This window comes from Lagopus muta, chromosome 1 (assembly GCF_023343835.1).
Source record: "Lagopus muta isolate bLagMut1 chromosome 1, bLagMut1 primary, whole genome shotgun sequence".
NCBI classification, from domain to species: domain Eukaryota; kingdom Metazoa; phylum Chordata; class Aves; order Galliformes; family Phasianidae; genus Lagopus; species Lagopus muta.
Genome location: NC_064433.1, coordinates 183400788 through 183425688, shown reverse-complemented (window position 1 = coordinate 183425688; position 24901 = coordinate 183400788). Strand labels below are relative to the sequence as shown.

Sequence of the window (24901 nt, the reverse complement as noted above, 5' to 3'; positions counted from 1 at the left end):
TTGATGAAAACAGACAGGATCCTGAATGCAAGCCAGCACAACTCCAACCGCAGCTTTACAATGGTGGAATGAATTCAGAATAGAAACCTTTTTCCACCACACGGAACTTTCCTCTTTCAGGTATAAGCACAGCCCCAGGAGGACGAAGAAGAGCCCCCCAGCATACCTCTTTGGTAATACAAAGTGTGATTTGCTGAAAACAAAGCAAAACAGCTATCATTTTTTCGACCCGGTTTTTCTAGGACAGCTGTAAGCAATTAAAATAAGCTTATTTTATGACATTTTCATGCTGCAAGCTTTTCTAGATTAGTAATTGCTTGAAATTAGCATTTGATAATAATGCTTCTAAAGCCCCACGGGACTGCAAAAGAAGGACCTCTGTGGTGCAATGTTCTGCCATGGCACAACAGCAAACGCCACCTGGAGCAGCTCATTCCCACACTCTCAGTGACTCCAGAAAGGTTTCAGCTGAGTGATACAACACCCTTAAAGAGCAGCTATCTGACCAAGGCAAAAAACCCACCGGAGCATTACGTTATTAGTTGTATTAATTAGTCATTTGACAACCTTCAAACAGCTTTATCTGACCTTCCAAAGAGCCTGGAGATCCGTTAATTGTCTGAAAATTGTTTTGCTGCTTAACTGCTGGTAAACAGCCATTGATAGGCCAGAATGTTCCAGTTTTATTTCTATTCTTTGAGGTTTGGCAAAGCGTTAGGCAGGCAGTGTTAAAAACATGAGGTACTATGGTAAAGTTGGGCTCTTGCTGGGATTGACTCTCTGTCCAAGGATTAAAGAGCACTGGCAACTTTCTTAATTCTATGATGCAGAAACTTTGAAACTGAAGTTTTGGGAACCGTAAAAAACCATCTAAATAAATGATACCATTGTGCCAACTGAATAGCACGATTCCACTGAATGCATTTATTGTACACAGTTCACCAGCTAACCGTTCTGCTTCCAACACACTTAACCCTTTGAGTTTACCACGATGTTACTTTTCAGAGGCACAGACAGAAAATAATTCCACGCTGAAGTAACAAGAACCAACTCAGCAAAGCCACTCAGATACACAGGATGTGCAAACGGTTCCACATCACAACCAAAATGGTAGAACTGCACTGCTGCCAAGTGCTGGTCATGCTCCTACTCTTTTCCTCCTCTCCTTGACACGGGCTGCACTCCGCTGCCATGCATTCCCATTGTGAACATCAGGATGTGTGGTTTGATTTGTTGATCTGCAGGGGCAGCAAACGATTGCTAAACACAAAGAAAGTCTTCTGCCGGATCACAGGGCTGATTGGATTCATTACATGGCCACATAAAACAGAGGCAGTGCACAGGAGAAGAAGGGAATCTGTCTCTGGAGATTATGAGGAGGGTTGAAAACTCTTCTGCGTGCAGCAGCCCGCAGGCATGCTGAATGAGGCTTAGCCCTAAACCACATCATTACGCTGCTTTACTTAAACCAGCTCAAAGCCCTGGATGCACTCCCTCAAAACTCATTTCAATCTGCTCCCCTTCAGTCTTTACCTTCCAAGCGTTCACCCTGATCTTTGCAACTGTGTAACTGATTGAGGTTTAAAGTTGTGTTAAAATCTCCCCATCTAATCATTGCACAGAGCAGCACCACCTTACTGTGCTGCAGCCCATGTGGGGATGGCACTACCAGTTTTCAGCCAGGAGTCAGCAGCTCTGCCTCAGTCCCACAAAGTCAGCTCCAAGTGGGGCAACTAAAGCTTCAGCAGAAACCTCTTGGTGTATTTAAATGCATTTGAGATCAGTGACACAGCTCAGCGTTGAGAAGCCATTTAGCACAAATGTAAACAGCAAAGCAAGGGATGTACTGACAGCTAATCTAAGCTCACGGCCTGCATGGAGAAGGCATTTGTTTGCACTGTGCAGAGCAGCATATGTACTGACCAGCACTAAATGACTGAGCACAAGAACAGTAATAAAAGCATTTGCATCAAGAATTTCATGTCCTTTCATCACAGAAAATGAGCTGGAAAGGTCTTTCATGAGTAGTGGTAGTCTCTCCCTGTGCCCCCAAGCTAGGACAAGCTATACCCAGGCAATCCCTGCAGCCTGCTCACCTAACCTGTTCATCACTTCTCCCAGATAGGGAAAGCAGTAACAAAGAGTCAAAATCCATCAGTTGTTTCTGCTTGCACAACTTGTCTGCCCTCCTGCATCCCCAGCCTTTACCAAATAAACAAGCAGTGATTATCTAACCATAATAGACCAAAATTTGTTATGAAATTGTTAGTTAATTTTACTTCAGCAGGCTGAGGAGCCAACTGCTTTGTGCAGGGAAAAAAAACAAAAACAAAAACAAAAAAACCAACAGACAACTGTCTAAGTGTTTTGTGTTTGTCAATCATGCCTGGTTTTGAGTGAGTTTACATTTTAGAAGGGAATTTTCAGAGGCTCCCAGCTGCTGTGTTCCTGTGGCAGCCACCAACAGCAATGTCACCTCCTGTGACACCAGGGACAGCTCTGGGAGGTGCTGCCTGCACAAGTGAGCAATAGCACTCAGCACGTACAGGTTGCACTTGTTAGGCTGGCTACCTCTGTGCTCATTGGTCACTCACAGGGAGCTGTGGTGGAGGAAGGTGTGGGGTACTGAACTGCTGCTGCTGCTGCTGCCTCGCCACTCCCTCCTGCCACGCGCAGGCAGCTTGCATGGCTCCAGTTCCACTGCTCAGCCAAGTGATTAACCTGATGTTCCTGCAGGCACACAAGAAGTTTTTTTAGTTTCAGTGGTTTAATAAACAAAGAGCTCTCCCTACTGTCAAAGCAAAAAGGAAGACCTTCAAGCCATGCAGCTTCATATGTCTGTGGGGTGGGGGAAGGAGAGCGTGCTGGGGCTGCCACGCAAGGAGCAGAGCTCCCTCCATATTTGCCACCTGCTTTTCTGCACTTGGTGCAAATCTTGCTGCCACTGCAGTTTCTCCATATTAACCCAGCTTCCTCCAATGCAAAGTTAGAGCTGTCTCCTATGTCTTTTCAGAAGCAGGATGGGGTAGTACTGATGCTAGTCTAAGGTGCTGAGGACCCCTCTAAGAGATACCCCGAACACCTGACTTTCAGAAGTAAGGCAGTACAGGGCAAACCTGTATAACAGCACAAGAATAATGGTCAAATGCTGCTGCTGACTTTGGTTACAAACATTTGAGAACACAGGTATGTGTGGCCTGAATTCAGCAAGGGCTAGAAATCACTGGAGCTGTGCCCATGACTTCCAGCTTAAAGTCTGGTTTAATGCAACTCAGTAGATAATGACAGGATAAGGGGGAATGGTTTTAAACTGAAAGTGGGCAGATTTAGGTTAGATGTTAGGGGGAAATATTTCACTGAGAGGGCAGTGAGGCCCTGGCACAGGCTATCCAGGGATGTGTGAGTGCCCCATCCCTGGAGGTGCTCAAGGCCAGGCTGGATGGGGCCTGGGAAGCCTGAGCTGGTGGGTGGCAACCAGCCCATGGATTAGAACTGGATGGCATGGCCCCAAACTGGATGATCTTTGAGGTCCCTTCCAACCCAAGCATTTCTATGACTTATTTTATGATTCATTCTAAATTATTATCATCTCTGAACCTCATTAAGGTTCTAGGAAACAGCATTTATTAAAGTTCACAAAATACTTTAAATCCTCCCTCCAGGAAAGAGACAGAACACAGGTGCTTCAGAGCTGACCTGTGAAGAATAGGGACCCCAGGAGCAGTTCTCTTCCCATGCTGCACAGGCAGCTCCACAGCACCTGATCAGCATCCTGATGTCTATGCTAATTATCACAACAGACCCTTACAACAGAAAAACTCCACGGAAAAGTAACTTGCGCCTGTTGCTGTTATTCTCATTTCTCCTTTGCTCCCCAAGCAGAAGCAGAAAACAGGGTTAGGATGCAATTAGCACTGATACATGTCTTTCAACTTAGTAATTATTGTTTAAATGTATTTTTATGGCCAGATTCTGAATGATAAATGAGCCTAAATGAGATCTGTCAGTACAATTGTCTCATACAGTGTCTGCACGCAGCATTAACCCCTTGGCTATACGGAATACATACATGCAACTAATATGAGTTAGTATAATATGAGAATTAAAATAGAAAACAAGCATAATGACTCAACTCTTGATAAAGCCTTCATTGTTATTATTAGGACCAACCCACAATATGCCAGGTGGTTCTCAAGCATAACTCAGACAGATGCCCTCTGGTGATTCTTGTTCAGGCAACTGAAAGGTATTGCAGCCTCCAAAGCAGAACTGAAGGAATGCCAGCATGCCTCGCTTTAACCATCAACAAAGACGTAAAGAAACTACAAGCAGAAGTGTCTGAGACACACAAACTTATCCTGTTACACTACAAAGATGCAGGGAAATTTTGCAGGAGAAAGCAGTGGTGAAGTCTGAGGTCACTTCAAAAAGTATCATCAAACAGCCAGAGTCATCTGAGGCAATCTCTGCCCTCTGACCCTTTTAATTCAAGTAACATAGTGTACAAAACATAAAGGAAAATAAACAAAACCTTGTTGCTATTGTCTTTGCTGTTATGTAAGTGTGAATACGCAGTTACTGGTTTCCCAGAGCAGATAAGCAACAACTTTTCACAGAAGAAAAAACACATATACAGCAATTTGACCACATGAGAATCCAAGAGCAGCCCCAGAGAATTCAGGTTGGGTAGGAGGCAAGCATGGAGATGTAAGGGAACAGTCAGAACCAAAGAGTGAAAATCCAAAGCCAAGCTTAAGGACAGCATCTTCTCCCAGCTCGTGTTACCCAAGAAGAAAAGCAGGACAGCCAATTTCACTTACAAACCAAAACTGCACACAACTTCTGGCAAAACACTAAGCAAGGGTCACAATATTACCATGATTCAGATGAACCTTCCCTCTCTGTACCTGCTGAGAACGCTATTTCCAAGAAAGCGTCTTAGGAGGCCTGTCTCTCTTTGTTCAGCAAGAACATCAAAATTCCACATAAACAGATCTTCCTAAAGACAAGAAACAATCCTGTGCAAAAAAGGGACTGAGTAGCAACTCTCCAAACATCTACCCACAGTTCGTTTTTTACACAGTTAATACAGGTTCCTAAAGTTCTTATCCTAAATCTAAGACTGAGAACCTGTGTATGAGTTCAACATCCAGAACTCTTGGAAAACCTGATGAGACAGAAGGAAAATTCATCTCTGGAAAACATGGCATTCTCATTTAATACTGTATGCATAGGTTCTGGAACTTTCGGGGTGGCTTTTTTTTGTTTGATTTTTATTTCATTTACTTATTTACATCAGTGTCTGAAAATACTAACCTGGCTCACTCCTATAAGTAACACAACTGAAATGCAGTCACAGATGATCAAGTCAGCTCTCCAGCACCTTCTTTACGAATATTCCTTCCCTGCCACTATAAGTAGCTGCTTTTTCGCTTGCAAAGGTGTGCCAATTACTCAGATGCTAATTGGCATCAGCTGCTCATACAATTTCTTCTCTATCAAACTGTATATTTTGTTTCAATACTCACTGAAATGACATGGAAAACAGGTGATAAAATGCACCACTGTGCAATACAGTTTGAGCTGTAAAGGTCATAAATGAGAAAAGCACTACAGAGTGCAAATTTCCATTTCCTCTCTTCCTGTTTTTGTAAAACTTTCTCATTATGTACATTCCTAAAAATTAATCAAGGTGGAAACTGCAAATTAACGTTGACTACTGGCAAATACAATTTCATTTGGAAGCTTTGAATGCCTAGAGAACAGGATCCAAAAGGCTCAGATTTACAGCAAGACCATAAGTAGGAGCACCTGTAGTACTTGGACACACTTTTTATACGGCATAATTACACAGATGTATTCAGTGCTCTGCGCACTTCCAAAATTCAAGCTGGCAATTTTCTCTCAATACTTCCAACGCTCGTGCTTCTTTCAGAGAAATACTGAAAAACCTTTTGGGTCACATCAGAGCAACAGGAGACAAACAATGTTTGTTTCCCGTGAATATCACTTTGTCCTAGCTGGTACTGTCTGATCTGGCCTGGGAAATCCAGCTGTCACCCACATCAGGGCTCCCATTTCCAGCAGCTCTCTGTAGCTCTAAGGAAGCAAAGCAGCCCTATAGTCCTTTTGGTACACAGATCCTAAGGTACTCAGGTGCCCCTTGCTCCCCCTTGTCCAGGGAAGGGCTTAAAGCACAGCTGGAGTCTGACTGATCTGGGGCCTCTCAGCAGGAGCCAGGCATTCTGTGCTGGCATCTGCTCTGCCAGAGCCACAACAGACTCTGCAGCTGTAAATTAAGTTTCAGAGTCTTCTCGCTCTGTCTGTCCCAGGACAAGAATCCTGCTGTGCAAGCAGGATCCTAGTGTACAATCCTACTGTACAAGCCCACAGCACAGTTGGAGAAAGGAGCAGCATCTCCAGAAATCAAGGACTTATTTTTTCACAGAGAGAGGCTCACTGTACCTTACTTACAAAAAGAAACTACCTACAGCATATACAAGATGCACTCCTATCCTCCCAGAACACACAGAACACGTTTTTCAGGCATCCTGGATACACAGTTGCTACACTTAAGAACTACATGAAACTCATGTTCTAAACATTTAAATATCCCACCTCAACCCTGCTTGACCTGAAGCTATCTCAGAGACAGATGAAAGCCACAAGCAAACACGTTCTCGCAGGAAAGAAGAGAACCAACCGCCAGGCTTCCTCTGGCATTCCGGAGAGGCAGACAGTTACATAATACAATAACATACACATGCCATTCAAAAGGGTTGGCTGTCAGAGCTTAACAAAAAGAAGCCATTCCAGTAAACAAATCATCGTGCATGTGTGTGACAGACCTGAAACAGCCCCCCACACCACTTGCCTGAATGGAAAAGATTCACTTCTGTTGCCAAGCAAACCCAGGTCTCAGTCTGACTTCATGTTCCAAGGAAAGAAAAGAAAATGACTTTTTTTTTTTTTTTTTAAAGTTGATCCTTAAAGCAGCATCCTTAGCTGAATATATGGTACATGTTTTCCCATGAGCCATAAAGAGAATGTCCTATGTTTTGACCGTGAACAAGCTTTTCTAGGAATGCAAATTCTGCTCTCAGAAGTTACACAATGGATTACAGTGTCACAAGCACTGTTCATGCTCCATTAGTCATTCTTTTATTATTTTTTTTAACAGAAATTCACAAAAGGCCTGCAGTGTGTGTAGAGCACTTGCTGAACAATAGGCTGATTGTCTAAAATATTTGCAAGATTCCAGGAATAGAAAGCCAACACCCAAAGACAAACCAATATGCAGCACATAATTAGTAACAGCAAGCAGCTCACAGTATCATGCTTTCATGAGTCAAACACCCCAGAAGGTAAAAACAGGAAGAACAGCAGAAATCAGAGGTCTGAACCGATATGTCCTGATCAGCATGTGGAAGATAACTACAGAATTATCTGTATGCACAACAGGAGCAAAAGGGGCGTTGGGTTTCTAAGAAGCTCCAGGCCGGTATGGGATGGTACTCAGCTACAGGAAAGGAAACAGAAGGGAAATAATGTTTTTTTAAACTTTTGCTGGAACTGACACTGTACCTCTGTTTCACCAGCTTCAGAGACCAAAATTAGTTACCACTTCACTCGTGGCACTAACAGTGACAACAGCAATGGGTGGGCAAGGCTGATGGCCCATCTCCTCCAGGTGAGACAAGGTAGGAAGCTAGTCCAGCAGCTACCTCTCTGCCCTATTCTTTGTGGCAGAGATGTGATGCACTTTCTGCAGATGCTTGTGCACACCTGGGTCTGTGCTTACAAACTTCTGCATTTCCACTCTCTAGGACTGACCCTCTGCATAAATTTAAAATAAGTTATGACCGCAGGGTGAAGCAGGGATTCAAAATCCAAACCTGCTCACTGTCAACAAAGCACTGCTTGCGAGAACAGTGCTCCCAGCCATTTGTTTTTGTGCTTTACAGAATCAGAGAAACAACAAGGTTGGAAAAGACCTACAAGATCATCCAGTCCAACTGTCCACCCATCACCAATAGTTCTCACTACACCATGTCATAGAATCATAGAATCACCAAGGTTGGAAAAGACCTAAAAGATCATCCAGTCCAACCGTTCACCTATTCCCAATAGCTCCTACTAAACCATGTCCCTCAACACAACATCCAGTCTTTCCTTGAACACCCCCAGGCTCGGTGATTCCACCACCTCCCTGGGCAGTCCATTCCAGTGCCTGACCACCCTTTCTGAAAAGTAATACTTCCTGATGTCCAGCCTGAATCTCCCCTGCCGTAGCTTGAAGCCATTCCCCCTGGTCCTATCACTAATGACACAAGAGAAGAGGCCGACCCCCAGCTCACTACAACCTCCCTTCAGGAAGTTATAGAGAGCAATAAGGTCTCCCCTAAGCCTCCTCTTCTCCAGGCTGAACATTCCCAGCTCCTTCAGCCTCTCCTCATATGGCCTGTGTTCCAGACCCCTCACCAGCTTTGTTGCGCTCCTTTGAACACGTTCCAGGGCCTCAATATCTTTCTTGCAGTGAGGGGCCCAAAGCTGGACACAGTACTCAAGGTGCGGCCTCACGAGTGCTGAATATAGGGGAACAATCACTTCTCTGCTCCTGCTTGCAACACTGTTTCTGATGCAGGCCAGGATGCCATTGGCCTTCTTGTCCACCTGGGCACACTGTCGGCTCATGTTCAGCTGAGCATCAATCAATACCCCCAGGTCCATTTCCTCTACGCAGTCCTCCAGCCACACCGCCCCAAGCCTGTAGCGTCGCCTGGGGTTGTTGTAGCCAAAGTGCAGGACCCGGCATTTGGCCTTGTTGAAACTCATCCCATTGGCTCCAGCCCAGCTCTCCAGCCTGTCCAGATCCTTCTGTATGGCCTCGCTACCCCCAGGCAGATCCACACTTCCAGCCAATTTGGTGCCATCTGCGAATTTACTGAGGGTGCACTCGATGCCCTCATCCAGGTCATCAATAAAGATATTGAAGAGGACAGGCCCCAGCACCGACCCCTGGGGAACACCACTCATGACCGGTCGCCAGCTGGATTTGACTCCATTCACCACCACTCTCTGTGCCCGGCCCTTCAGCCAGCTCCTTACCCAGCCAAGAGTGTACCCATCCAAGCCTCGGGCTGCCAGCTCCTGCAGGAGAATGCTGTGGGAGACAGTGTCAAAGGCTTTGCTGAAGTCTAGGTAGACCACATCAACAGCCTTTCCTTCATCCACCAGATGGGTCACTACATCATAGGAGGTCAGGTTGGTCAAACAGGACCTGCCCTTCATGAACCCATGCTGGCTAGGCCTGATCCCCTGCTCATCCCGCACATGCCGCATGATCTCCCTCAAGACAATCTGCTCCATAACCTTCCCTGGCACCGAGGTCAGGCTGACAGGCCTGTAGTTCCCCGGATCCTCCTTACGACCTTTCTTATAAATGGGAGTCACATTGGCAAGCCTCCAGTCATCTGGGACCTCACCAGTCAACAAGGAGCGCTGATAGATGATGGAAAGCGGCTCGGCTATCACCTCCGCCAGTTCCCTCAGCACTCTCGGGTGGATCTCATCTGGCCCCATCGACTTGTGACAGTCCAGCTGGAGCAGTAGGTCTCTGACTGTTTCTTTCAGAATCACAGGGGGGTTAGTGTGCTCCCCGGCCGAGATTACCAGGTCAGAGAGAGGAGTATCCTGAGGATAACTGGTCTGACTTTCAAAGACAGACGTAAAGAAGGCATTCAGAACCTCCGCCTTTTCCTTATCCTCAGTGGTCACATTCCCAGCCTCATCCAGCAAAGAGTGGATATTCTCCTTTGTCCTCCTCTTACTGTTAATGTATTTATAAAAGAGTTTCTTATTCCTTTTCACCCCAGTGGCTAGGTTAAATTCAAGCTGGGCTTTTGCCTTTCTGATTTCACCTCTACACATCCTAACAACTTTCCTGTATTCATTCTGAGTGGCCTGTCCCTCTTTCCACAGGCAGTAGATTCTCTTTTTCTCCCGGAGCCTCAAGAATAGCTCCCTATTCATCCACGCCGGTCTTCTTCCCCGCCGGCTCATTTTGCAGCTCAGGGGGACTGCCTGCTCCTGCGCCCTTAAGACTTCCTTCTTGAAGAGCAACCAGCTCTCTTGGACCCCTTTACTCGCTAAGACTGAATGCCAGGGGACTCCCCCTATTAGTCCCTTGAACAATTCAAAGTCCGCCCTCCTGAAGTCCAAGGTAGCAATTTTACTATTCCCCCTCCATGAATCACGAAGTCTATCATTTCATGGTCACTCTGTCCAAGACAGCCTCCAACCTCCACATCTCCCACCAAACCTTCCCTGTTTGTGAACAGCAGGTCTAGTGGGGCAGTTCCTCTCGTGGGCTCTCTGACCAGCTATATCAGGAAGTTGTCCTCTACGCATTCCAGAAACCTCCTAGACTGCTTCCTCTGTGCTGTTCTATACTCCCAGCATATGTCAGGGAAGTTAAAGTCCCCCATGAGGGCAAGGGCAGGCGACTGTGCAGCTTGTGCCAGCTGCTTATAGAATACCTCGTCTGTCTCTTCATCCTGATTTGGAGGTCTATAACAGATGCCCACCAGGGTGCCTGTCTTGTCAGCCCTTCCTCTGATCTTTACCCACAGGGATTCAATGTTATCGTCCCCAGTCATAATCTCAGTAGCGTAAAAGCATTCCCTGACGTAGAGAGCCACACCACCACCCCCCCTTCCTTGCCTATCTTTCCTGAAGAGGAAAAATATGTCCCTCAACACAGAATCCAAACGTTCCTTGAACACCTCCAGGGTCAGTGACTCCACCACCTTCCTGGGCAGTCCATTCCACCGCCTGACCACTCTTTCAGAAAAGTAGTATTTCTTAACATCCAGCCTAAAACTCCCCTGGCGTAGCCTGAAGCCATTCCCTCTAGTGCTATTACCAGTTACATGAGAAAAGAGGCCGACCCCCAGGTCACTGCAACCTCCCTTCAGGTAGTTATAGAGAGCAGTGAGGTCTCTCCTGAGCCTCCTTTCTCCGTACTGAATGATCCCAGCTCCTCCAGCCGCTCCTCACAAGGCCCGTGCTCCAGACCTTGCACTTTCCTACACAGCAGGCTACTGCTCTACTTTTGGGGCCGTTCAGAAGGAGCCAGAGCCTTTGTTTTAAAATCTAAGACGCTCTGAGGGTAGAACTGAACTCCAAGAACTCCTCTGAGAAAACAATATTTCTGGGTCATGAAAACATGGTTGAGGTAGAGAAGCTCCAGTAATTCAGGCTTGAAGAAACACCACACAGTGACAGACAGAAGGTCCTCAGGGAGATCAGCAATGCATCTGGGCACCACAATATCAGAAGAACGAAAAACTATTTGGGAGCATCCAAAGTAGATTTACTAAGATGGTGAAGGGCCTAAAGAGCAAGATGGATAAGGAGGGGCTGAGGTCCGTGGTTGCTCAGCCCAGAGCAGAGCAGGCTGAGGAGAGGCCTGATGGCGGCTGCAGCTCCTCATAGGGAGCGGAGGGCAGCGCTGAGCTCTGCTCTGTGTGACAGGGCCTGAGGGAACGGCATGGAGCTCATGGGCCACTTCTAACACAGAATTTTCGACTATTCCATTATTCTATTCTTAGGTTTGATATTAGAAGGGAGTTTTTCACTCAGAGGGTGGTGACACACTGGAACAGGCTGCCCAAGGAGGCTGTGGATGCCCCATGCCTGCAGGCATTCAAGGCCAGGCTGGATGTGGCTCTGGGCAGCCTGGTCTGGTGGTTGGTGACCCTGCACATAGCAGGGGGTTGGAACGTGTTGATCTTTGTGATCCTTTTCAACCCAGACCATTATGATTCTGTGATCCTAGTGGGTCCCTTTGAACTCAAGATATTCTAGGCTTTTAGGATTCCACATCTCCAGGACATCCAGCCAGCAGTCTCTCAGGCTTTGTCCCACCTCACAGCTCTCCTTTTGACCAGCTCAAGCACTGGTCAAAAGAGTCACAACCACAACCACAGTCCTCCTGATGCAGTATGACATTCACTAGCAAAAAGGCAACTCAGGAACCCAAATCCAGCAGGTCAAAGGAGGTGTTTCTGCCTCTCTACTCTGCTCTTATAAGAGCCCACCTAGAGTACCGCCCTCAAAACAAGAAGGACATGGAGCTGTTGGAGCAGGCCCAAAGGGGGGCCATAAGGATGATCAGAGGGCTGGAGCACCTCTCCTATGGGGACAGGCTGAAAGAGCTGGGGTTGTTCAGGCTGGAGAAGTCTCCAGAGGGACCTCATAGCATCATTCCAGAACCCGAATGGGGCCTGCAGGAAAAGTTGGAGAGGGACTTTTTATAAGGGCAGGTAGTAACAGAACGAGGGGAAAATGGCTTTAAATCGGAAGAGGGTAGATTTAGACTAGATATCAAGAAGAAATTATTTACTGTGAGGGTGGTAAGACACTGGAAGAAGTTGCCTAGTGAGGTTGTGGATGCCCCCTCTCTGGGAGCATTGAAGGCCAGGCTGGATGGGGATGTGAACAACCTGGTCTAGTGGGAGGTATTCCTGCCTATAGCAGGGGGTTGGAACTGGATGATCTTAAAGGTTCCTTGAAGCCCAAACCATTCTGAGATTCTGTGATTTCCTGGTGCTACAGGACTATCAGTGGAATAAGCCAATTCCAGAGCTCAGGATATTCTGTGCATAGAAGAGCTCTGGACAGCGTTGCTATCTCCTATATGTGAATACAGACAAAAGTCATTATGGAAATCCTAAACACAATTCAGAATTACTCCTGCTATTTATGGTATTTACTGTATAAGCTTCCACCTTAAATCAGAGTAAAACAGGCACGCAGAAAATGACCAAGTTCTTGACACAAATTCAGACAGCCTCATGCTAAGCTACAATTACAGCAATAAGAGTCTGAGAGCAAAGAGAAACAGAAGAACAGAAAACAGAAGTGTCTTCAAATATCTTGTTTGCTTGTTTTAAAATGCTGTTATTTTGGGTATTTTTTGTTTGCTTTTAAGAAATACTAACTTAATCAAGAAATAGAAATAATACCTGCATGAGAAGGTACTCACCTTAGGACAAGAAGGAAATACAGATAAAAAGACAGATTTATTTTACTACTTTTATTTTGGCAGTGCCTTTATCTCTATCTACAAACTAAGAACTGATTGTGCTTGGTTTAAACAATACGTGTATACTTCCTACAGTTCACGTGCTGTCTCGTTTCTTCTTTGGATCCTTTTTTATCTCCCTGTTTAAAAAACACCTTAGTAAGAAAGAAAACTGTACTGTTAAATGTTCTGATTTTCTTTCAAACACATGCCACACAACCCCCTCACCCTAATAAACCAAACACCCACAGGAATTAAAAATACCAGCAATTTACTCATCAATGACAGGAGTTGTTCCCATACTGCAAATAATCAAAAGGAGGAAAGAACATATAAATACAGGCAATCTGAAGAGTCATGCATCACCCAGCAAAAATGAGGCGGCATAACACCTCGATATGCTTTCAAAGACACTTTATAACAGCATGCTTGGCCAGAGTCAGCTCACAAAAGGATTTGAAACAACAATATTCTGTCAGCCACACCGCCTCCGCATGAAGTTGGTCCCTGGTGGAGTCACAAAGCTAAAATACTACCAAGTATGCAATAACTTGGGGGGTTTATTTCCAGAAATTCAAACGAAGATAACACAGGAGGTTTTCATAAATGTTGAGCACCTGTATTCTGTAACAATTTTCAGAGAGCCCAGCATCACTGCAGATTACAATCCTTCTAAGTCCCCGTGTTCCACACCAACACCTGGGTCCAAGTTTCCCAAGAACTCAATCCCATTTATTCTCCAAATAAAAGCCTGGTTTCCTAAGAGCTCAGCAGCTATCAGCCCCTGTTACAGTCCAGATTAGCCAAAGTGCTCTGCATGCTCACCCCCCTGGCTAGTCATACATAGGTACACATTGAAAACAAAGGTCATACATCTAACAATGATACAAGATATGAAAAGTTTACATGCTAATGTTTTTTTTTCTGTACATCAGTTGCACTGCATCTGAAATGTACTTTTATCTTCTGTGATGAGCCACTGGTCATAGCCACTTCTTCCTAAGACTTGCAGAAGTCAGACTATGCAGAAATTTCAGTAACTCGATGAGTAGGAACAACCAAGGCTGGACAGGTTCAGCTCCTTCTGGTACATGCTATAGGTGTCTGTGTACCCAACTACTCAACTGAAATCAAGTCAAGGAAGCTTAGGAAATGATTCATCTCTGTCACAGTGGGCATCTATTTTTGCTCAGCTGAGTTATTTGAAATGAAGTGCACTGACCCTGCTGAGGACAGGGTGGTTTTCTGTACCTATTAGGGAGATAAGGGAATCCAAACTAGATTCTATTCTAGTTTCCAGAAAATGAGAGTCACAGGGAAGAGAAGTTAGTATATGCTTTGTTTTCAATAGAACAAAGCACTTTGCAGGCACCAGAGAAAGCACAGGAAAAGAAGGAAATGCAAAAAAATGGGAGACAAAAGGTTATATATTTCTATATTTCTCCAACTCAATGGAAGTCTGATTCAAGAGAAGTTTCCACATGTTCATGACATCTTTCTCATCAAGGTATTTCCTTATGTTGAAAAAGAAACAAGCATTTTCATTAATGGAAAAACTGACATGGATACCCTTGCCATCTCCACCTTTGCTTAAATGTAAAATGTGACATAACTTATTACTTCTACTCCTCTGACAAATGCACTTAAAACTGTCCAAAGGTTACAGAAACTAACGGAGAACAAAGTAGACAGATGTATACTGATACATGAGGAAACGTGGCTATATGAGAAAACCAGACTATAAATCTCTGCTCTCTTTTCAGTTGTCAACAGATTTAGCTAACATGGAAAAGAGGAAGAACATAAGTTAATAACTCCTTCCTTTTTTGGAGTGGAGAACAAGCCAAATTCAGTGCACTTTTTGACCCTTAAGCACGATGAGGAGGGAGTTCTGTGTAGGTGTTCACACTTGAATTACTGTAGGCTCTCCTTGCAGTTGCTGGGGATAAAACTGAGATGAATCACTTCATTCCCATTGTCTACAAAAAGAAATCCAGGAACTGGCACAGATGTGCATCAGAAAGGTCTGCAGCGAGATGAGACAAAGTTTATCCAGGAGATCTGTATCTTTCTTTACAAGAGATGAAAGCAGAAGGTGGAATACACAACGGAACATTTTCGGTGAAGTGGAATGTCCATTACTAGAATAAAGAACACAGCTTGAATTTTCAAGAGAAGCCTACTCCAAAAGCCAACTTGGGTAAAATGGAAGAAGAGGATTCCACATATTTCTTCACCAGGGATGCTGATCAGTTTTTTACTTGTTAAAGGTATCCCAGTCGCTGACTTTGACAGTCATCTTTTGGCAGCATCTCTGGTAGCACAGGTTTCAGTCACTTCCCACTATGTCCAGCTCTGTGGGACAGCTCCTGTAGTTACATACATAACCAACTCACTCCTTGGCTTCAGCTCATCCACACGCAGACTTTGCAGAAATAACTGATGAGTTTGGTCCTATCCATCCCTGCAATCTTTCTCTTTGAGAAGGAGTGGCATCAATCAAAATCAATAGGACTTCTTAATATAACAAGAATTTCTTATTTTCAGGTAAGCAAGAGGTACGAATGAGGCTGTGGTTTAGGAGTTCAAATATGTAATGCACATATTAGTGCCTTTTGTGCCAGGGAAACTAACAAACAAAAACACAAACTAAAACAACTTGCACAAAAAATACGTCATGTAAGACACGTAAGATACATCAAGGAACATAACTTATATATTCATTCCACCAGTTAAATTTTTGGAAAGAAGAAACCATCAGCCTGAACCTCATTCTTCCTGGCAAAGGATCCAGATGCTGACAGCTGTGTAAGATTCACCAAGGCCAGAGTAATGCCATCAGCCTGGGACCCAGAGGTGCTGGAGAGGGGCAAGCCCAGCACCAGGAAGAGGGGCCAAAGCTAAAAACCTGAGTCTATTACAGTTTTAACTGATCTTTTTTTTTTTTTTTTTTTCCTGTAACAACTGCATCCAGACTGATAATGATTAGACTTTCAAGATTTCATTTACACTAACAATAAATTTTGGCTCTATAAAGACGTGTTGCCCTTTCACCAATGAACAAGATTTCAAGTGTAACACTTTGTACCAGGACATAGGCTCTTTACATCACAATAAATTAATCCAAATAAAACTGCTGTTTTATTCTAACCAGATGTTGCCCATCTTCCCAGAATAAAGAAGAAAAAAACCACCATAAGTTTGTGCTCTCTGACAGCAGAAACATGATCACACCCACACCTGATCCAGATCAAATCTGAACCATCGGGTGATGTAACGTTAGTGGATCTGGAGCCACAGCCAGAAGCCTACAAAAGGCTAGGTCTGTCAAGTGGGAGCATTTGTACATTGCTAGCAAGATGACTAGAATATCATTTTGAAGGGGCTATGGACTAGAAAACTACTAACAGTTTTTCATTTTTAAATACATCAGACTTAGAAAGCAATGGAAAAGAATTCATGGAGCAGAAAGGCAACAGAGGCAAGGAAAAGAGCTACCTTGAAATCACTGGAAAATTACTGAGTGAGAACATTGTCTGGCAAAGGAAACTACAGATGGTAGGAAAAGGAAAAACAAATACTTGAAAAGTTCCACTGATTTTCTGTTGTTGTCTTTCACAGAATTTTTCTTCAATTAGCTCCTACTTACTGGGGCTATAAAACAGCCAGATGTTTTTCAGTTAAAAATGAAGACTAGGGGTAATTACTGTGACAATATCCTTTTTGTACCTTCCCTTTGCTGGGTTATTATCCCTAACACCTCTACAAGCAAAGCACTTCATTACCTTCCCATCACCCTCTTCTTTACAGTTGAATGGCTTTCCCATGGACAAACTACAGCATCGCTTTTTTTCATGTCCCCTTATACAACTACACCTTGTATGTAACACCTGATCATGGCGACCTCTGGAAAGCTTCTGATGCATTTCTGGCATGTATGCTGGCTGCTGCTCTCCCTCCCCCCCCCCCCCCCCCAACTAAGCTTTCAGGTAACTTGAGCTCTTTGGGGAATGGATCAGGTCTCTTTTACGCCACCTGAAAAAACATAAACATTAAAGCAGGCCATCAGGAAAACAAAACATCAAGTTAACAAAAAAGAAGCTGCTGGCTACTGATTCTGATGAGTTATTCAAGGGGTGTTAGGACCTTTCTAAAGGTAGTTCTTACCTTCGGACAAGAACAAGGACAAGAAGGGAAGAAATGCAACCATTAAAATATAAGAACTAGATAACTAAACAGTTGAAGGTCAGTATTAACCTATAAATGAAGTCAGAGCAGGAGGAGAATCAGATAATACATAGGAATTGTGTCACTGACATCATTGGGTCATCCCATGTCTTAAAATTCAGGCTCTGTAATTGCGTTCCTGCTGTAAATAGCCTGTAGTTAAGGAACTACGCATAAGACTCAAAACTGTCTAGCAAACAGACTATTAGTCAACATAATAGCACCATCTCTCTTCAGAAAAGACAGTGCCTGATAGGACCCCAGAGGGCTGTGTTCTCAGCCTCTCTCTATTCCTCATCAGCTGTCAGATCTGGCCTCATCTCTCCACAGCAGTTTTTCATCTCATTCTTAGACTTTCTCGCTCTTCGCTCCATCTCTCAGCAAGGAACCACAGCACTCTACTGCACGTCCAAGAGCTCAGTAAAACGACCCGCCAGGCACTGGTAAAAATAGAGCAGCCCTGGCTCTCCAACGCTTCTTTCTGTATTTGTACAGCAGCTAGAGCTGTGGCACCCCAAATTCTCCTAAGGCCTCTAACCAATAATTTAACATTAATTAGAATACAAGAAACAGGTGAATGCCAATTGTATTTTGTATTCTCAAATAGAAAACATACCTTAAAAAAAAAAAAAAAAGAACGTGCACTTTTACTGAATGTTTAGAATCTGGACAAAGGAATCTGTGTGTGCCCAAAAGGGAAACTTGTATGGCTGAAGGTCTCGTAAGCCAAGAGAAGCAGGAACTGAAATGTGGATGCCAAAGACTGCTACTAAAAGCAATTCCCATATTCTTCAAGGGTCAGAGTTTCTCTTCACAAGTGCACTGCAAATACCATTCACCCAAAAAGACTCCACAGCTTTATTTTATCAATTTTCTGCCCAAATCCTCTGACCGTAACAACAGACTCTCTTCATTCTGCAATGGCAAAACTATTCCTTATCTTCACAATATACAGTACTTGGAGGAAAAAAACAAACAAAAAACCTACCTCAGAACGGACCTTAATTGCAAGTAAGCGTTATAAATTATCACTCATATTAAAATTAATAGTAATGAGCCTGCCTGGAGCTGCTAATTGCTTCTAGGTGTAGTGTTAATTTTCTCAGATACAAAGGATCAGTTCATTATCAACACTCAGCAAGCAACATACTTGTCTTCAGCAGCAACAACTCTTGAGAAATCCTGCTGCACACATAGAAGAAATCAAAAGCAAGAAGTGCTCTCAAAGTCCAGGAAGAAAAAGATAGCTACTCGCATTTTACTGAACGCCAGAACTGGCAAAACCCTTCCTTTTCAAACTCTAACTTCAATGACTCATCACAAAACAACTCCATCAGCAAATCACACACATCTGGTAGCAATGTGGTGCTAGCGAGCCCTCCTCAGCCAACAGCTTACAGATCCAACTCCTTCCAGCATCGCTCTCCTCTGTAGGGAAAGAATTCCTTCAACATAGTCTTAAATCAGAGCAGGTATTGACAGGACCTTATTTGAGATGAACGGAGGAGTTCATACCTCACGGAGCTATTGCTTCAACAGACCTTGCTGCACTGATTTACACAGAGCTTATGTTTTCCGAGTTATCCCTGCAAAAGCTAAGGACAAGGAGCATGATTGTTTTCATATGCTTCAGCAGAAGTGCAGAGCACAGGATTCATTGTGCCCAAAGACCTCTGCGGATGATAACTGCCAGCAGAGAGGTGGTAACAAGCAACCAGAAAGTGGTAACATCAAACACTGCTACAGTCACGCTGGCAGGAAACATCTGCCCACTGCCTTATCTCTGTCTGTCATTTTATACCGAGGTTGAAAAATCACCGACATCTCCTGCAGCAATTTCCTTCCTGTACAATCACCTCCATGCTTCTGCACAGGCAGTACAAATTTACCTTCAGTGAACCTAACAGAAAGGCTCCTAGCAGTTCCACTTGTCTGTTGTTCAGACTGAGCTTTAATATTTTTTTCAGAGAACATTTTATGGAAGCACACAGAGATTCGTTTATTTGGAGACTAAGACACGTAATCACAACACAAACAAAATGCCTTATCTCACCTTTAATGAAATGTAAATTAGACACCTACAGTTCAACATCACCTTTTTCTCCAAGCCAGGCACTTTGCTAAAGTCACGCATGGCTACATCTGACTTTCCTTTCACAGAAAGAATGGTTATGGCAGAATTCTGCTGGCTGTTACTTGGAATTCCAAAGGTCTATATGCAGCTTCAAGTAAAAAAAAAAAAAAAAAAAAAAACAAAAAACAAACCTCTAAAAAACATTAATTTCACAGAGAGTCTTTCCAAAGTATTACTTAGCACAGAGGAAAGGTATTTATCCCTCCCCCATAATCCCCAAACCATTTTTACAGATAGAAGTCCATACCACTGAATAAAGCTTGCCCTTCTGACATAACCACAGTGCAGCTCAAAGACACCCGCAGAAGCAGCCTGTTACCTTTCTCCTTTCTGCCCTGTGGTTGCTCCTGGTCTGACTCTACACACACAGGCTCCTCGCAAGGTGAATGCCACAGCACCTTTCTATGAGTGGTTGGCTCATGATCACCTGTCTTCCACAGAACAGGATCCGAGGGGAAAGCCCACCCTAAATACTGCCCTTTGGAAACCAGAAGCCAGTGCTCTGCCATCCAAAGCTAGCACCAGGTGAGCCACGTCAGACTGTAGAAGCAGAATGGCTTTATCAGCACAATGAGAAGGGCGCTTCTGCTCTTGGCTATGACCTGCTCACACAAAACCAACTCAGTATTTCCAGCCAGAGCTGAGGATTTTCTGCAGCATACAAACAGCTGTACTGTGAGCCTCAAACTTCATGGAATATTTTTATAGGTAGAACAGAAAATAGGTAACATTTGTATGGTTATTCCCATCTCTTACTCCAGGAGCACGAGTACTGTGCTTTACTCAGGTCTACTGAAATATCAAAGCAACTTTCACTGTCAAGTGTCACCGCTGCCACATCCCATTTGCACAGCCGAATGACAGACATTCTAATACATGTTTTTTAAGGCGCTCATTCATGTGAGCAACCTTTCTAATGGTAAACTCTACCAGGTGTGCCTTACTGAGGGGTCAGAACTTAAATATCTCTAGAAATATGAAACGTGCTTAACTTCTCAGCAGGTGCTGAAAGAATCCAAGGAACATGCTGCTAGATATATTTAATACTAGCACCTTTCCAAGTACTACAAATTTTGCACATAGCAATTCAAACACAACTCACTAACACTTCACTGTGAATCTGGGTGAATGCCTTTCTACTCATTTGTTGCTGTTGTTCCTTTTTAATAAAACAGATTCCAAAAGCTGATGAAAGCACCCTCTCAGTTTGCTGCACTCCTCATATCCTCCCAAAGTAAATTTTTAAAAACAATCGAAAGAACCCACTAAGCACAAACACTTCACACAACTGCCATCACAAGTAAACAGATCAAAGCTGTCCTACCTTACAGACCACAATAAGAAAAGGAGGAAAATAAATATGTCCATACAAATATGTTCCAGTGTATTTGCTTCAGAGGCAATGTTCTGGCACACAGAATCAGACTGCACTGCAGATCTAAAATGTCAACTTAGTAATTGAGCAAGAGGTCTACAGTCCCATCCACAGAAAAATTGACTGTGGGCAGGCACCACCAGATTTGCAGGGAGAGCTGGTCAAAAACATTCTGAAGGTCACCAGGCATTTCTCTTTGCAAGAGCCTCATTTTACTGTCTTGTAATTTCACCCTAACCATTTCAACTAAAGTACCAAACTCAGTACAAACTTTTTATTTTTTTAATTAATAACTGCATAGGAAAAAGGTGCATCAATTTCCAATAATCAGCCAGAGAAAAAGTTAGTTTGTTTGGAACATGCAAAAAAAATTTGGCCAGACTTATGTAAGTTTGAGATGCGGGAGCAGAGCCTTGAAATTCTGAAGGTTATTGGATAACCTTCTTAATACCGCAAGAAAACTGTTCAAGTTAAGGCCTTTTCACGACTTGGAGGACAGTCTGGTGCATGCTCAGCAGAGACAGATTTACCATCTCCACTTCCCAGTGATTCCATCTGTATGGGGCATGCTGCTGAGTAAGGATCTTCAAGATAAGCTGTGTTTCCACAACCACAGGTCCCAGTCTCTCATATAGTGACTGACCTTCAGATGGCTCCAAGCTGCCCAAGCTGACACAGAGGGAGAAAAAGAAGTATACTGGGGAAGTGAGGAAGAAGAGAAAAGAGGCTTCTAGGCATCTAGCAGGTAAACTACGGAAACAGAGAAGAGTTTGATGAAGCAGAGTGAAATGAAGGTAAGGGGTCACAAAGGACACGAGAAGGAAGCACTCTGGCTGCAGAGTGTGCTCTGCTTGCCTGGGGATCCTGCTGGGTGGCACAGCAGAGCAGAAGTCAATGTCACCTTGGGCTGAAGGGACGGGGAAACACCAGGAGATGCAGGGAAAGTATTGCCTCCTCAACTCAGCACTCATCAGAGTGCTCCTGGGATCTGCATACAGTTTCCATCTCCCTAAAGGCATTGGAGGGAGCTCAGGAGAGACTACTGAGAGGGCAGGGGCTGGACCACCATCCCCATAAGGAGGGGCTGGGAGAGCTGGGTTTGGTCAGCCTGGAGCACGAATACTTTGGAAGGACCCACAGGCAGCCCCCAGAGACTACACACAAGGTATCACAAGGATGGCCAGCCTATGGAGGATGCACAGTCTCTATCCTTGCATGTTCCCAGTATGACCCAGCCTCCAAGGCATGCCAGCAGGACTGAGAGATCCTTAGGGCCCCTTGACCTGGGCACAGAAGGCGGCCAGAATGGGGCAGAACCCCTCCAGCCGCCGGGCATCGAACCGTCCCTGTGCCCCACCCTCACAGCCTCAGCAAGATGTGCTTCTGAGTCACAGCATCCACACCTCTCCGATACCCTGGGAGACGCAGGAAGCCTCGCAGAGGTAATTTCCTCTCGGAAATCACCCACGCAGCATTAAAAAGTCGTTAAGACTGAAAAATCAGGCTCTCTTAAAGCTGCCAGTGGATGGACAAAACGACACGGATTCAACAAACCCCACGACGTGTTAATAACACGGCACAGGGCTCAGCCGCACCGAGCCCCGCGCAGCAGCGGAGCACCACGGCGGGAGAACGGCGGCACCGACGCTCTCCCCCCGCCCCGCGACGGCTCCGTGCAGCGGGAGGCCCCTCAGGCCCGGCCCCGGGGAGCAGGAGCTGCCCGCGGGGGGCGATGGCGCGGCGGCGGCCGTTACCTGGAGAGGGAATCGCCGCTGGGCGGCCGCGCCGCCACCGCCCGCCCGGCGCCGAGGCTCTCGCAGCTGGAGCTCTCCTCCATGCCGGGCGGTGGGGCGGCCCCGGGGCGGACGGCTGTCAGCCGAATGTGGGGCAGCGCCCGGCGGCGCAGGAAGCGGCCATGTCGGCCCGGCGTGCCGCGCGGGGAGGGCGGGCCGAGGCGGGGCGGCGCCGACCGCCGCCGCTCCCTTTGCCGCAGCCCGTCCGCCTCCCTCTGCCTGCAGCCCGGAGGCGATGAGGTCGATGAGGGAGGGAGGTTGCGGGCGTCACCGAGCGCCCCGGGAACCGCCGTGGAGGGAGGCGGTGGTCGTGTCCCCCCGGGGCGTGAGGGACGGGAGGGCAGCGGGTGTGCTGTGTGTGCTCATCCCGACGAGGGAGAGTCGGAGCTGGTGGGGATCAACCCCTCCAGCAGCAGGGGTTGCATCTGGCCTCTCCCCTGTGCGTCTGGATGTGACAGTCCTTGCTAAAAGCAAGGAAATCTTGCTGCCCTCACAGCCCTGAGAACCAGCTGTATCCTGGGTTGCATCCAGAGCAGTGCGGCCAGCAGGGCGAGGGAGGTGACCCTGCTCCTCTGCTCTGTGCTATGAGGCCTCACCTGGAGCACTGCATCCAGATGCGGAGTCCTCGGTACAGCAGAGACGTGGAGCTGTTGGAGCGTGTCCAGAGGAGGGCCACAAAAATGCTCCGAGGGACAGAACACCTCTTCTATGAGGACAGGCTGAGAGAGATGGGGCTGTGCAGCATGGAGAAGAGAAGGCTGCGGGGACACCTGAGAGCAGCCTTTCAGTATCTAAGGGGAGACTGTAAGAATGAGGACAGACTCTACGAGTCTGTGGTGATACAACAAAGGGAAATGGTTTCAAACTAAACTGAAGGAGATTTAGACTGGATATAAGGAAAAAGTTTTTACAATAAGGTGGTGAGGCACAGACACAGGTTGCCCAGGGAGGTGGATGCCCCATTTCTGGAGGCACTCAAGGTGAAGCTGAACAGGGCTCTGAGCACCTGATGGAGCTGTAGGTGTCCTTGTTCACTGCAGGGGAGTCAGACTCAATGACCTTTTAGGGTCCCTTCCAACTTTAAGGACTCTATGATATGTAATTGCTCCTGTGCTACAGAATCCCATCAGAAGCCGCTGGGTTTGGAGCTGTGTATGCACCAGATCCAAATTATATGTCTCTGCAGGGTGCTGGAGCTGTGTGCACATGAAGGAAGGAGTTACCAGTCTGACAGCTTGAGTACATCTGTGTTGTGCCCAGGAAGCTTTACAAAGATTGCTGTTGTGGAACCATGGAATGGCTTAGCTTTGGAAGGGATTTTTAAACATCTTTGAGCTCCAACACCCTTGCTGTGGACAGGGTTATCAACTACAAGATCAGGCTGCCCTATCAAAAAGCAAGTCCTTCTGCAGGAGGGGCAAGTGATACATTTGGTTCCCTGGAGCAATTTGATGAGCAAGAGAAGAACTCTTAGCATTATTTACAAAGACCCAGGAGGAACTGCGACTGATGCTTCCCTCTCACCAAGTGAATGTCTTCTGAACGCATAGCTGTTTTGACAAAGACTCTGTGAGGCAGACAAGAAGCCAAAACACTGTTAGCAAGCAGGTGGGTTTCCAGTAAAGCCTGCTAGTCAGCTGTCTGTCGGTAGAGGCAAGAGAACACCCAGCGTCATAAATAGGACTCCCAGCGGACCTCCATGCTTGAAACAGTAACTCAAAACGTCATAAATCCTCTACAAATCTGAATGTTCCATGGATGTAAAATGGTTACTCATCACCCATTTGCTCTCCGAAGAGTAAGTCAGTTGATGTACATCCTCCCGTTATTTCCCGGTTTGCTCCTGTCACTGGGGTATAACTCCAGAGCACTTTGAGTCACTTGCAAACTGGTGAGGGAGAGCAGGATGTTGACGCTGGGTTGCTGCAGCCCCGCCTGAGACAGCATTAAGCTGCCGTGAAATTTCCTCCCTCTCTCTTCCCTGCAGTGTCTTTCAGATTGAGCAAGCTCGATGTGGGATGGCTTGAAACTGGTTTATACTTGAAAACACAGCTTTGTCAAAGCCATTTTTCGCTTTTTTTTTTTTTTTTTTTAATTTAAGAAAAAGTTCATAAATTGAGGCAAATGAGTTTGTCTAGCCCCCCCCCCCCCCCCCCCCATTTTTTTTCCTCCACCATAGAAAACTGAGCTTGTGTAGGCTTTTCTAAAATGCAGAGTGTTTTCTGTTTGAAGCAAGATTGTTAACATAAACTAATTGCCAGCATTCTCTTGCGGCACACAGCCTG

General features: G+C 45.6%; 1 protein-coding gene across 1 annotated transcript in view; it reads right to left on the bottom strand.

Annotated features, from left to right (window-relative positions):
* MTMR2 (myotubularin related protein 2) overlaps positions 1-22757 on the bottom strand; it is a 75328-nt gene extending 52571 nt beyond the window's left edge. Inside the window, exon 1 of the mRNA XM_048937288.1 lies at positions 22578-22757. Coding sequence (XP_048793245.1) covers positions 22578-22660 — 83 coding nt within the window. The 5' untranslated portion in view covers positions 22661-22757. The remainder of the gene's footprint in view (positions 1-22577) is intronic.
* Between the last annotated feature and the right edge of the window lie 2144 nt (positions 22758-24901).